Source organism: Watersipora subatra, chromosome 10, assembly GCF_963576615.1.
Source record: "Watersipora subatra chromosome 10, tzWatSuba1.1, whole genome shotgun sequence".
Lineage (NCBI taxonomy): Eukaryota > Metazoa > Bryozoa > Gymnolaemata > Cheilostomatida > Watersiporidae > Watersipora > Watersipora subatra.
The window spans coordinates 32642004-32658554 of record NC_088717.1 but is presented as its reverse complement, the minus strand read 5'-3'; the positions used below and the strand labels follow the sequence as shown (position 1 = coordinate 32658554).

The window sequence follows — 16551 nt, the reverse complement described above, 5'->3', positions numbered from 1 at the left end:
CATTCATAACTGACTAATATACTTCTCATCATTTATAACTGACTAATATACTTCTCATCATTCATAACTGACTAATATACTTCTCATCATTCATAACTGACTAATATACTTCTCATCATTCATAACTGACTAATATACTTCTCATCATTTATAACTGACTAATATACGAACTCATCATTCATAACTGACTAATATACTTCTCATCATTCATAACTGACTAATATACTTCTCATCATTCATAACTGACTAATACACTTCTCATCATTCATAACTGACTAATATACTTCTCATCATTCATAACTGACTAATATACTTCTCATCATTCATAACTGACTAATATACTTCTCATCATTCATAACTGACTAATATATGAACTCATCATTCATAACTGACTAATATACTTCTCATCATTCATAACTGACTAATATATGAACTCATCATTCATAACTGACTAATATACTTCTCATCATTCATAACTGACTAATATACTTCTCATCATTCATAACTGACTAATATACTTCTCATCATTCATAACTGACTAATATATGAACTCATCATTCATAACTGACTAATACACTTCTCATCATTTATAAATGACTAATATACTTCTCATCATTCATAACTGACTAATATACTTCTCATCATTCATAACTGACTAATATACTTCTCATCATTCATAACTGACTAATATACTTCTCATCATTCATAACTGACTAATATACTTCTCATCATTCATAACTGACTAATATACTTCTCATCATTTATAACTGACTAATATACTTCTCATCATTCATAACTGACTAATATACTTCTCATCATTCATAACTGACTAATATACGAACTCATCAGCACCGGGTACTTGAATGTTTACACAGCGTTTAGATAAAAACAACGAGATAATTTTTAACCAACCTATCTTTAAACTATTTGAAACATCTAAGGAAATATTTGAAGTTTTATTATGAGAGAGTACAAAATAAAAGACAATAAGGACACATAAGACTACAACTCCAATAATGTCATAGCAAGAGGTACAAACGGGTAGTGCTTTTACTGACATATTTTTTGGAGAAGTATTTTTCTTTTAGCATTTTAACAGCAATCGAGTTTTGCGAATATTAATTTAAAAACCTTCTAGCAATCTCATCACCTGAAACAGCAAACAAAATCTCAAGAAACAAAAATATCTCTTCATACTAATAAAATATTTTAAAACTTAAAACTTGATGCGTACCTTCAAAGCCTTGGAAAACAGCATTTTTTGTTAACCCATATCTAAAAATTAAATCATTTTGAATATAATCTTTTGTCCTTTTCCAAAAAACTGACAAAATTCATTGGCACAGAAACATCACTTGGCGTTTGGATCAAACAAAAGACCTTTAAAATCACTATTCCACTAGTCACATATAACACATGCCATTCCTTGAGGGCTCTACCACTTCTACCTTTCTCTTCTGCATAGGGTCACATTTCCTGTATTGGCAGTATTTTAACTCTTTGATAGCTAACATCATACAAATAAGCAATTTTCATCATTTCAAATCAACCTCAAGCAACACCTCAAGCAACACCTCAAGCAACACCTCAAGCAACACCTCCTTGATTCACTCGAATAGTCGCTGTATGGGTTTTTCAGCTAAATAAACTAACTATGCTACTGCTTATGTGAGTCCTCATTGTACCTTCTTCTTTTCTCTTTCTCACTGTTCTGTATACTTTATCCAACCAAATAAAAGCAAAAAGACAACAACCATTGAAGTTTTGTTAGAATACTTAACAATTTATAATATTTCATGAATATTTAAAAGCGTGATTATTACCAACTATTCTGAGGCAACAGTAACTAAGATGTATCTATGCAAAAGCCATAATCTGTGTTACTAGGAGTAGAATTAATCTCAATGGCTACAGCAGTCATTAATTTGAGTATCAGATTATATCTTCCTGTTTTTCTCTGTCATAAACTCAACTATCTTCTAATAAATGGCTTAAGTACACAATGACTGACAGCTATATTACTTCTCCTTGATTCTAGCTATCAGCAAGCAAACACATTCAAACAGACTCGTCATGAACGCTGATAACATTATGAAATGTATAGACGGTAACATTGACAACGAACAAACTAATTTAATCCCTGTTGAATTCAGATAACTTATGTTAGTGTTTAATATTCGCTTATGCGTTGACTACGCCTTGGTAACTATTGACATAACTAACTATATAAGAAATTCGTAGAATCATCTTAGATATTCTTTCCTTCATTGACCACAGACCATCTTTCCTTCATCGACCACCTTCATCAATCATTTCTTTCTCAGCCACAGACATGAGAGGTTTCGTGACTATCCAGTTCTGGCTCTTACTGAATATTTTTTGTAAGTAATTAACATGTACTCAATAGGAATGTCTACTATAGTTACTTAAAACTAAGCTGGATGCTTGATTTGGGCATAATCTTTTTAATTCTAATGTTATATTTATTTAAAGCTATGATTTATTTTCTAAAATAGCAAATATTTTAAAGAGCAAATGTCATAGGAACCGTCTAAATCCTTATAAAATCAGTTACAAAACCTTAAAGGTAATATGAATGTATTAGATACACACCTGGTGGATAAGAAGCTCTATGAAGTATTTTATTACTTCTGGCGAATGTCATTCTAGAATTTAGCTCCGAGTTATTTTGAATAAAATATTGAATGTCTGAATATTTCCTTGATTAAATGGAGGGCAGACTAATAGGGCTCATGTGTTTACTTCTTACATTTGTAGGTGTTCACTTGCTCATCACAGTCTCTGATGCACAAACTAATAGAACAGTTGTGGCTGCTGGGTCAGCTTTAAATAAAATAAGTGTGGCTACTAAACAGAATCTGACCCCTTCACTTGCTCCAGCCAAAGCCAATTTAACGACAGAATCTTCTCTGACAGGGATTCCACCTAAATCTGCTGCATCTATAAACACTTGGTCCTACAGTCTATTCTTATGCCTCCTCATCTATATTAGAACCCTGTTTTAAGTTGCCATCGAAACATCAAGGAATTGATTTGTAATAGATACATTTGTATGTATAAATATTCTTGCCTGATGTACTAATGAACTGCTCTTTACAAAATAACATTATCTTCAAGTTGTCCAAATCATTTTATTAGTTTTTAGACCTCACATAGAGTATTTTCATAACATCAATACTGATGCTTTCTTAATGCTGCTTTTAGTATAACATAGAACTTGCCAATGACAAACCATTTGTTTGGTTTCACTATTTGCTTGTCATGATATGTTTTTAAAAAGATTTAGCAAAAAATTCAAACCATATTATAATGAAATGCTTTTGCTAGTTTATCTTATTACTTGAACAACTTCATGTTACATCAAACAAGCATTTAGTAATAAAGTTTCTCGGTTGTTTGTCTATAACAGCCTTTTCAGATGTTGGGATTCCTCACACGAACAATATTTGTAGCTGTGGAAGATCACACAGACGTGAAAGGTTACACAGATGGCATATTTGCAAATTGCAGTGTTCTGCAGAGCCGAACCTCAACATAAAAGATAATTCCTTTTGGTATTCGCTTGTAACACCAAAGCCGTTGTGTATTGTGTTGTGTATTGTGTTGCGTATTGTATTGTGTATTGTATTGTGCATTGTGTCGTCTGTTGTGTATTGTGTTGTCTGTTGTGTATTGTGTTCTGTATTGTGTTGTGTATTGGAGCAAATATCAGCAAATGAATGCATTGACTTATTTATAACTCATTTGCATTTTTCAAAATAATTGCACATGAAATTAAAGCAATTGAATTTTATATACACTAACTGTAAAAAAACTAAACATCAAATATATGTGAAGTTATTTTAACAATGTAATCTATATTAATAAACCTCTCTTTGTTCATGCTTTTGTCTGTGTGTTTTTCTGTGTGTTTTTCTTTGTAAACGCTATGCGTTTTCCCATTTTTTGACTGATTGTATCCAAACTTCACAAGCATATCCTATGTGCCTTCCACCAGGTTGCTAAAACATTTGGTTTCAAAACTCTGTCTGGCTCCTGAAAACCTTCTTATTAAAAACCCACCTGCAGACTATCTGATTGTGCTTATTGGCTACTTATTGTCTACTTAGTGCTTAATGGCTACTTATTGTTTACTTAGTGCTTATTGGCTAGTTATTGTTTACTTGGTGCTTAATGGCTACTTATTTTTTACTTAGTGCTTATTGGCTACTTATTGTTTACTTAGTGCTTATGGGCTAGTTATTGTTTACTTGGTGCTTAATGGCTACTTATTGTTTACTTAGTGCTTATTGGCTAGTTATTGTTTACTTGGTGCTTAATGGCTACTTATTGTTTACTTAGTGCTTATTGGCTAGTTATTGTTTACTTGGTGCTTAATGGCTACTTATTGTTTACTTAGTGCTTATTGGCTACTTATTGTTCATTTGGTGCTTATTGGCTACTTATTTTTTACTTAGTGCTTATTGGCTACTTTGAGACAAACGAATAGAAATGCAGGTTTAGCAAAGTGAAAGCTTGAAAGGAGAGTAAGTGAAAGCTGAATTGTCATAACTTACTATAAGTTATTTGAGACATGGTATAAAATCACTTACCTTATATATTGTTTAATTATTTCTACCATTCCATTTAAATTCCATTTAAATTCCATTTAAATTTTGTATCAACTCTTGAACTTTTACTTAAAATTGTAATGTTTAACCAGTTGCACATGTTGCCAATTAAAATGTTTAACCAGTTGCACATGTTGCCAATTAAAATGTTTAACCAGCTGCACATGTTGCCAATTAAAATGTTTAACCAGTTGCACATGTTGCCAATTTAAATGTTTAACCAGCTGCACATGTTGCCAATTAAAATGTTTAACCAGTTGCACATGTTGCCAATTAAAATGTTTAACCAGTTGCACATGTTGCCAATTAAAATGTTTAACCAGTTGCACATGTTGCCAATTAAAATGTTTAACCAGTTGCACATGTTGCCAATTAAAATGTTTAACCAGTTGCACATGTTGCCAATTAAAATGTTTAACCAGTTGCACATGTTGCCAATTAAAATGTTTAACCAGTTGCACATGTTGCCAATTAAAATGTTTAACCAGTTGCACATGTTGCCAATTAAAATGTTTAACCAGTTGCACATGTTGCCAATTAAAATGTTTAACCAGCTGCACATGTTGCCAATTAAAATGTTTAACCAGCTGCACATGTTGCCAATTAAAATGTTTAACCAGTTGCACATGTTGCCAATTAAAATGTTTAACCAGCTGCACATGTTGCCAATTAAAATGTTTAACCAGTTGCACATGTTGCCAATTAAAATGTTTAACCAGCTGCACATGTTGCCAATTAAAATGTTTAACCAGTTGCACATGTTGCCAATTAAAATGTTTAACCAGCTGCACATGTTGCCAATTAAAATGTTTAACCAGTTGCACATGTTGCCAATTAAAATGTTCAACCAGTTGCACATGTTGCCAATTAAAATGTTTAACCAGTTGCACATGTTGCCAATTAAAATGTTTAACCAGCTGCACATGTTGCCAATTAAAATGTTTAACCAGTTGCACATGTTGCCAATTAAAATGTTTAACCAGCTGCACATGTTGCCAATTAAAATGTTTAACCAGTTGCACATGTTGCCAATTAAAATGTTCAACCAGTTGCACATGTTGCCAATTAAAATGTTTAACCAGCTGCACATGTTGCCAATTAAAATGTTCAACCAGTTGCACATGTTGCCAATTAAAATGTTTAACCAGCTGCACATGTTGCCAACTAAAATGTTTAACCAGTTGCACATGTTGCCAATTGTAATGTTTAACCAGTTGCACATGTTGCCAATTGTAATGTTTAACCAGTTGCACATGTTGCCAATTAAAATGATTACTTATATCAAAATAAATTTTGTTTCGATTTATGTCAAAACATTTAAAGGTAGAGATGATCATAAGTTGATGTTTGACAGTATATCCTTTCCAGTCACATCTAAAACATACTTTTATATTTTAGACAAACTTAACAACATTTTCTATTGCAAGCCTTTCTAACTTTGGTGTCAAATTTTTAATCCACTTACGATTTAAATCATGCTAATGTATTTCACCTTTTGACAGATTGTTCAACTACTTTGTACAATTGATGAAACGAAACGGTCCTTAACCCCTTGAACCTCGACTTTTTTGATCAATGTGTCTCAATATCCCGGGACAATTTGTCAGTAAAAAAAATTCGAATATGCTCATAATCAAATGATATTTAGTGAAACACTGGACAAACTAGATCAACAGCGCACAGCAAATGCCACCAAATCAGAAAAATTAGTTTTTACTGTTTTTATAGTCTCTACTAAATTCATACTATTTTATTCAAATGCACTCTGATCATCATTGCTTCCAAACATAAAATCATCCACAAAGTTATAGAAAGTTATAGCTAGTAATAGCTGATAGTTATAGCTACTAATAGCTAATAGTTATAGCTAGTAATAGCTAATAGTTATAACTAGTAATAGCTAATAGTTATAACTAGTAATAGCTAATAGTTATAGCTACTAATAGCTAATAGTTATAGCTAGTAATAGCTAATAGTTATAACTAGTAATAGCTAATAGTTATAACTAGTAATAGCTAATAGTTATAGCTAGTAACACATAATTCTTCATTTTGCATGACCTTCTTCTATCGCATACCAACAAATGAGTTGAATCCAATTTTTTTGCAACACTACAGTTTCCAGAATAACAAAGGAAACTGATAAAATATATTTGTAAAAGGTAAAAGTTAAAGCAAAAATTTCCAGTCTAACACACTAAGTAAACATTAGCTTGATAGGTTTGTGCCGTTACTTGGAAACAACGTTTTTAAACAGAGCCATGTGAATGCCAGTATACCTACCATCACAATTCGTGACTCAAACTACACCATGCTGGATCACCTACCGTCAAGGTTCAAAGGGTTAAGTAACTCTTCTAAGATTATATTTGAGTTGGCAGTACCTCAACCATAAATACAAACGCAGAAACGTATCTGATGAGTCTTTGCTATTTATATTTTCATATTTGATTTGTGTAGCAAAATTTTACACAGCTATTAAAAAAAATATTTACAAATGCGCTAGATTTGAACAACAGGTTGAATGATAAAACTCATCAACAAGATGGGGGCAGTAAATTAAAATTTATTAAGCTAATCTGCTACTAATCTTGGATATTAATTACCTCTCATCTTACAGCGAGATGTTTACTAGTTTGAACTAGTCTTGTCTATTTTGTCCCTTCATATAATATTATTATCAGTATATCAATATTATTAATATCATCAGTATATCAATATTATTAATATCATCAGTAAAATTATTACTAGTGTTTTGCTACACTTTCTTACATTTGTGGTCATAAGTAACTGCCTATGAGCAGGTTAAATGTCTCAACAAATACATGTAGGTGTTACGCAAAGATATTTAATTCATGATATTTTTATCATTGAGAAGACAATTTCTAAGTATTAGCTTGTTTCTAAAATTCAGAGAACATGCCTCTGTCCTTCATAGAACCTCATGAATATGAAAGCAATTTAATCTATGATGGTTTAAATTGACTAACAAACTAAACTTTGACCACACATGTGCATGTGCTCGTATGAACTGCATCTTCATTGCTATCACACCTACCAAGTTCACACATTCATGTACTTGCATACAAATTCTGACAATTTGCGTTTTAAGAAAGAACAAACCCACCGAAATGAACTTGCAAAACATGAAAGGGCCTCAGATGCATAAAGGTATAAGTATATAGTATAAGCCTGTACAAAGCTTAGGGAAACTTGTAGGAAAGGTATTTTATTTTCATACTGATATCATCTGCAAACTAAGTCTTTTAAGAAATATGATGCGAGAAGCCATCTGCTGATAGTCAGAGATAAGCACATATTTCCACACCCAATAATAATTGCATCATCAAAGAGCCGATCTACCAACATTCTGACATCGAGGCAGTTACATTTTAAGTCAGCATCACTAGTTTTAACAAGCACTCATTCTACATAAACGTATTTTCATAATCATAACATTTTACTCTGCAACATATTTTTAAAAAACCTTCAGATTTGAAGTTTGACATTGACCTCAAAATGTACTACATTACTTGTGGCAGGAACTTCTTGTTACTATAATTGATTTTTTGACCCCTCAACAATACTATTAGATTACCAACTTTCAGAACCTTTTTATTCAAATTACTTATGATATCTGTCTTTTCTTTTTTGTTTTGGTAACGAAAAACATTGTTTCGTTGATGATTATTAATTTCAATGAAAAGTTATACGTACATACTTGTGGCATGTTTGTGTACATACTTGTGGCTAAGAAGTAGCATAGCAACATAAATAATATGTCAGCCTTATCGTATAGTGCTTTGTTTAAGTTTGGGTATCTCAATACGCTTGCCTGTCACCCCCCTCCCATGCCATGCAGCGTTTATTAGTGCGAATAACAGACATGTCTGCAGGCGAGTGTAGCTCTTTTGTTAACTTCCTTTTCTCACTGCAATTTCCCAAATTTACACTTTTAAAGTGATATTTAAAGTGCTTCAATTCAGCACCCACCCATAGTATACATTCGGCTCGACTAGTCATTCTAGTCAATTTGGCCAAAAGACAAAAAGCTGAACAAAGAATTGATCTCACACATCCTGTTCATAAGTCCAGCACCGTACCAACTAGGCCACAGAGATTGATTTGTTAGACAGCTGATATATGTTGTTATATGGGAGCAAATACCCAACGGCTTTGCGTACTACGCAGGGTGGTTGTGTAATGCCACTTAGACGAATAGCTCTCATTAGTAAGCTTACTCAAGTCTTTCATTGGCAATGTGCCAGGCTGATTGCAAGTAGCAGGCAACTCTCATTACTTATCATTGTTGATAAGCTGATTTTTAAAACCCGGGCAATGCCGGGAAGCACAGCTATACATGTATATTTTAGGGACTGTCTACACTGTTGGTGAACATCAGAAAGACCTTCTGGCAGTTTCTGGAATTACATACATGCGGCATTGTTCATGCTGTTAGATCAAGTTATTTTTAGAATTTCTCTCCATGTTTTATCACAGAACATTATAAGATCCTGAATAAAAATGACAATTCATGTTCTACATGTAAATCTTAAGTTCTCAACACCATGCTTTGCTTTGTAATCTTTAGATAAAAAAAAAGCAACGTAAATGGCTAAAGCCACCAGTTTTAAACTCAATATAACATATGGTTTCTGGAAAGGTGAGCACCAAACTGTGTCGACATAAGTACCTCTTTCTCCTTCTCCCTCTTTTTCTTTCTTTCTTTCTCTATCTCTCTTCCTTCTCTCCTCCTTTCTTTCCCTCTCTCTACCTCTCTCTCCTTCTCTCTCTCTCTTTCTCTCTTTCTCTCTTTCTCTCTTTCTCTCTTTCTCTCCTTCTCCCTCCCTTCTTCTCTCTCACATAGTTAATCGCATTGGCCATTTTTGTGGCCGTTTCTGAACAAATTGTATTGTTAGCTTTAGACCACCAGGAGTTGGGATCAATCTGTTTGTAGTCTATGTTATGCCTGGTGACATTTGTGAATCTGAGGTGAGGCCAACCTTGATATCACTTCCCTTTACATGGTTGAAAGTATATCATCTGACAAGAAAAACGACTCACTGATTCATAATTACTACATTACCATATAGCAATAGTGTATCGATACCATATAGCGATAGTGTATCGATAACATATAGCGATAGTGTAGCGATACCACACAGCGATAGTGTAGCGATACCATGTAGCGATACCATATAGTGATAGTGTAGCAATAATAAGTGGTGTGCCGGTGCCCAAGTGCTATGCTGAGCCAACCAGCAGTTTATTATGTTGCATAGAGCTGTAGCAGAGTGATGATCATGTGATGCCTTGTGTCGAGGTATTTGTTTGCATATGAAGCAGCAGAAAAGCAAGACTTATATGCAAGCATAAATGTGACGCGGTTGGTTACGAAGGCACTTCCATGACACGAAGATGGTGCATTTCGTGAGTGTTTCTTTGCAAAAACTGAAAGATTCCAAAAAGCAATATTAATTGCTGTTATTTAATTTGCAGTATTTGTGTTGTGTATTTTTATTAATGATTTTAATAATAATTGTACTTTTAAACTTTCGTGTTTTTAATAGTTTAAAGTTGCAGCCATTTTCAATACATTGAACCATGCAAAAATATAAAACCATTAAGCAACTTTCTCTTTCCCTTCTAGTTGTCTAAACAACAAACTTGGTTTTTTACTGCTAGTAATTTTTTAAAGTTCCAAAGTCAAAAGTCATATCAGCATTACATTCTAGACTCCAGATAGTAGTTGCTATTATGGCCAGCTTTGTTGGCTTAATAATGTAAAGGAAAAGACGATATAATTTTAATATGCAACTAAATATAGGAACGCCAGGTACAGCAGTGCTTACCTATAATAATAATTAGCCGTATTGAGCAGCATTAGTGTAATAACTACGCACCACTTGCTTAAGAGAAAAAAATTAATTTTTTTACAATAACAAAAATTATGAAATTGTGTTGTTTTTGATTTTTGACTGAATATAATAGCAACATAGAGAACTGCTAAAAATAACAGCTAGCGAGCACTATACTGAAGCTTGGAACAAAGAACATTTTGTGTAGTTAGGATTGGGGTGAACTAAAAATAAGAAAATGCTTTTAAACAAAACATTTAGTTTTTTGACTTCATTTTAAATAATAGACTTCTTTTTTGGGCTTTTCCTATTAGGTGTAGTCTTTCTCCGATTATAGGACTTACTGTAGCCAATCGCTAATGAGATTTGGCAAAGAAGCATTTGTGGCTGGTCACCCTTTTTACCACCACCAATGGTCTTTGTGTGTCTCAAACCACTGATTTACTCATCACAAGTCAGCAGGCTAATACTAAAGCGCAGCTGCCCCCATGCTTTGACAGATTTTAAACATAGGGCATCAAAGAATGGCTAATTTTTTTGGAAAACTTTTCAAATGCCTTATTAGCGGGAAAAACAAATTTCTGGCTAGTTTACTCTACAAGATGAACGCGCAAGGCAAATGTTGTAATTGTATAACCGCTGCTTGTAAGTTAATGTGAGATGTATGAATATGCCACAGATGTTTTTTTTGTATTTGCGGAATCTTTGACCTGTTGTAATAACACCCTGCCATGTTGGGTGACAACTATTACAACCCAGATTTATGACTAGGATGGAAAAATTTTTGAAAAGAGCAACTAAATGAAAGGCCCATGTTTTGCATTCATTCTCAAAACACTAACATAAGTGAGTATCTTGCAAAAAGAATTGTCACCTCATGCCTCATCTTGGAGCTTGCGTAGCTAGTGTTATTTTATTTTTATGTTTTTGTAGCATCAAAAATGTTGCTGATGATTGAAATATAATGATTATAAAAGTATGTAACATAATTGGACTTTCAGGTAACTTCTGAAGAACCAATCATCAATTTTTTATAACCATTTGACATATTTAGGAGATAAATCATCAATTTAATACTCTGATGGTCTTTTATTAGCAGTTTGATTTGCTATCACAAATATATATTGCTTATTTTGCTTGCCTTGCTTGCAGAGATTTTTCAGCCGTTAGATCACTTGAGATCTATAGGAAATAGTAGAAATTGTGGAAATGGTGAATATGGTAGATATGTTGGATACAGTAAATTCAGTGGATATGGTAGATGTAGTGAATATGGTGGATAAGGTGAATATAGCTTTACCAGGTTATGAGTAAGGGTATGCGTCTACGGGTGCGATAAGACTAGAAACAACTCTTGGAGGTTGAACAGGTTATTTTATTATATGTGCCAGTACTTGGTATGCACCTAACTTGTACTTACGAATGAATTAGTAAAGTTGTTTCAATATAATGGTGGATAAGGTGGATATGGTAGATATGTTGGATACAGTAAATACAGTGAATATGGTAGATGTAGTGAATATAGTGGATAGGGTAGATATGTTAGGTATGGTAGATATGGTAGATATGGTAGATATGGTAGATATGGTAGATATGTTGGATATGTTGGATATGGCAGATATGGTAGATATGGTAGATATGGTAGATATGGCGGATATGGTAGATATAGCAAATGTGGTAGATATGGTGGATACGGTGGATACGGTGGATACGGTGGATACGGTGGATACGGTGGATACGGTGGATACGGTGGATACGGTGGATACGGTGGATACGGTGGATACGGTGGATACGGTGGATACGGTGGATACGGTGGATACGGTGGATACGGTGGATACGGTGGATACGGTGGATACGGTGGATACGGTGGATACGGTGGATACGGTGGATACGGTGGATACGGTGGATACGGTGGATACGGTGGATACGGTGGATACGGTGGATACGGTGGATACGGTGGATACGGTGGATACGGTGGATACGGTGGATACGGTGGATACGGTGGATACGGTGGATACGGTGGATACGGTGGATACGGTGGATACGGTGGATACGGTGGATACGGTGGATACGGTGGATACGGTGGATACGGTGGATACGGTGGATACGGTGGATACGGTGGATACGGTGGATACGGTGGATACGGTGGATACGGTGGATACGGTGGATACGGTGGATACGGTGGATACGGTGGATACGGTGGATACGGTGGATACGGTGGATACGGTGGATACGGTGGATACGGTGGATACGGTGGATACGGTGGATACGGTGGATACGGTGGATACGGTGGATACGGTGGATACGGTGGATACGGTGGATACGGTGGATACGGTGGATACGGTGGATACGGTGGATACGGTGGATACGGTGGATACGGTGGATACGGTGGATACGGTGGATACGGTGGATACGGTGGATACGGTGGATACGGTGGATACGGTGGATACGGTGGATACGGTGGATACGGTGGATACGGTGGATACGGTGGATACGGTGGATACGGTGGATACGGTGGATACGGTGGATACGGTGGATACGGTGGATACGGTGGATACGGTGGATACGGTGGATACGGTGGATACGGTGGATACGGTGGATACGGTGGATACGGTGGATACGGTGGATACGGTGGATACGGTGGATACGGTGGATACGGTGGATACGGTGGATACGGTGGATACGGTGGATACGGTGGATACGGTGGATACGGTGGATACGGTGGATACGGTGGATACGGTGGATACGGTGGATACGGTGGATACGGTGGATACGGTGGATACGGTGGATACGGTGGATACGGTGGATACGGTGGATACGGTGGATACGGTGGATACGGTGGATACGGTGGATACGGTGGATACGGTGGATACGGTGGATACGGTGGATACGGTGGATACGGTGGATACGGTGGATACGGTGGATACGGTGGATACGGTGGATACGGTGGATACGGTGGATACGGTGGATACGGTGGATACGGTGGATACGGTGGATACGGTGGATACGGTGGATACGGTGGATACGGTGGATACGGTGGATACGGTGGATACGGTGGATACGGTGGATACGGTGGATACGGTGGATACGGTGGATACGGTGGATACGGTGGATACGGTGGATACGGTGGATACGGTGGATACGGTGGATACGGTGGATACGGTGGATACGGTGGATACGGTGGATACGGTGGATACGGTGGATACGGTGGATACGGTGGATACGGTGGATACGGTGGATACGGTGGATACGGTGGATACGGTGGATACGGTGGATACGGTGGATACGGTGGATACGGTGGATACGGTGGATACGGTGGATACGGTGGATACGGTGGATACGGTGGATACGGTGGATACGGTGGATACGGTGGATACGGTGGATACGGTGGATACGGTGGATACGGTGGATACGGTGGATACGGTGGATACGGTGGATACGGTGGATACGGTGGATACGGTGGATACGGTGGATACGGTGGATACGGTGGATACGGTGGATACGGTGGATACGGTGGATACGGTGGATACGGTGGATACGGTGGATACGGTGGATACGGTGGATACGGTGGATACGGTGGATACGGTGGATACGGTGGATACGGTGGATACGGTGGATACGGTGGATACGGTGGATACGGTGGATACGGTGGATACGGTGGATACGGTGGATACGGTGGATACGGTGGATACGGTGGATACGGTGGATACGGTGGATACGGTGGATACGGTGGATACGGTGGATACGGTGGATACGGTGGATACGGTGGATACGGTGGATACGGTGGATACGGTGGATACGGTGGATACGGTGGATACGGTGGATACGGTGGATACGGTGGATACGGTGGATACGGTGGATACGGTGGATACGGTGGATACGGTGGATACGGTGGATACGGTGGATACGGTGGATACGGTGGATACGGTGGATACGGTGGATACGGTGGATACGGTGGATACGGTGGATACGGTGGATACGGTGGATACGGTGGATACGGTGGATACGGTGGATACGGTGGATACGGTGGATACGGTGGATACGGTGGATACGGTGGATACGGTGGATACGGTGGATACGGTGGATACGGTGGATACGGTGAATACGGTGGATACGGTGGATACGGTGGATACGGTGGATACGGTGGATACGGTGGATACGGTGGATACGGTGGATACGGTGGATACGGTGGATACGGTGGATACGGTGGATACGGTGGATACGGTGGATACGGTGGATACGGTGGATACGGTGGATACGGTGGATACGGTGGATACGGTGGATACGGTGGATACGGTGGATACGGTGGATGCGGTGGATACGGTGGATACGGTGGATACGGTGGATACGGTGGATACGGTGGATACGGTGGATACGGTGGATACGGTAGATATGTTGGATATGTTGGATATGGCAGATATGGTAGATATGGTAGATATGGCGGATATGGTAGATATAGTAAATGTGGTAGATATGGTGGATATGGTAGATATGGGGGATATGGTAGATATGGTAGATACGGTGGATATGGTAGATATGGTGGATATGGTAGATATGGTGGATATGGTAGATATGGTGGATATGGTAGATATGGTGGATATGGTAGATATGGTGAATATGGTGAATATGATGAATATGGTAGATATGGTGGATAAGGTGGATAGAGTAAATATGGTGATTAGTCAAACTTCAAAGTGCATGATAATTACATATTTGCTCACTCTATGATACCACTACGTTTTTGTGTTTTCGTTCTGGTTTATTTAAACCTAAAAATTTAGTTTTCAACAAAGATGCACAAAATATACTTATATTATTGAAATTTGGAATTTTTTTGTACAATGCAGTTTTTTACTTTAAAGTCTTGGAAGCTAAACAACCCAGGATTATTACCATGGTTACCATGGTTGTGGTATTGTTACCATTGTTAATGCTGAAATACAGTCTGCTGCTGTCAAAAACTCAGACTTTCAAACTGAACCACTCATCAATGACTTGTAAGTAATATTTCTAAAGCATAAGACAAATAAGCTTGTCACTGCCTTAAGGTGGATTTATTTGGGGCCAAAAAAAATAAATTGCGTGTTGTATGAAACTATAACAGTTTATTAATGTAAACGAGTCAAGGAGTGTCAGAATCTACATGTATGATGGCAAAGATACCAACACATACATTGACAAATATACAGTTTACAGCTTCTTTACTTACACTATACTGTTGTAAAAAGCAGCATAAAATCTTTTTAATTGTGACATAGGACTAGTGTACAAAAAATATGTCTGAATTATTACAATTTTTAAAGGATGCAGACAACTTTTAATATATTTCTTTTATAAAAATTTGTTGATGTCATCAAACTGCTGATATTTTTCTGTATAAAAAGGTGAAGCAACTTTAGCTTTATAATACTATAAAGATGGAGGGTATCAACAGTTTTCATAAAATGCTAATTTTGGACTTTATTATTGTTACACATATCTTTAAATCTGTATCACTAACACAGAATGACAACTCACAGTTAATAGTACTTGAGTGGCTCTGTTAATTCTCTCAACTTTGTTCTATTTTCATTTATCATTACAATAATGTTGGATGCTTTTTATACTGATAAGTCGGATTATCAAAGTGGTTGTATTAAACCATCAAAACTGTTGTTATCATAAATAGTGAGAATCGGCATATTTTTTTGCGATTTTGTAAGTGTTAATACTACATGCATAGGCAAAAACAAAAAAGTGGGGTAAGTTTATAAATGGGTTGGGATAAATATATATATAAATATAGGTGGGGTAAAATTTATATATCTGCAGGTAATGGATCTATGGAGCTATAGATAAATACAGCTTAGAGTTATCATACCGACATTAAGTTTTAAATGAATCAATGCCATTAGAGCCTTCTTATAATACTAAAATGGCATGTTTAATGAAAACTTATAAAGATTCAGCATTAGCTTCAAAATAAACATTTGTGCCATTGTTGAAAACCATTTAGTTCATTTTGAGCAAGTATTTTAAGCCTCTCATGCGTCCCTAGAGTCATACATAGTAATTGAAAAGCAA

At 36.6% G+C, this 16551-nt stretch overlaps 1 protein-coding gene across 1 annotated transcript; it reads left to right on the top strand.

The window, feature by feature from the left end:
- Positions 1–12045: 12045 nt before the first annotated feature.
- On the top strand, positions 12046–12539 carry LOC137406978 (uncharacterized; the record flags this gene model as incomplete). The annotated part of the gene is made up of 2 exons (XM_068093577.1): positions 12046–12219; positions 12261–12539. Coding segments are annotated over exons 1-2 (453 nt in total), but the record flags the coding sequence as incomplete, so codon positions are not given.
- Positions 12540–16551: the final 4012 nt, after the last annotated feature.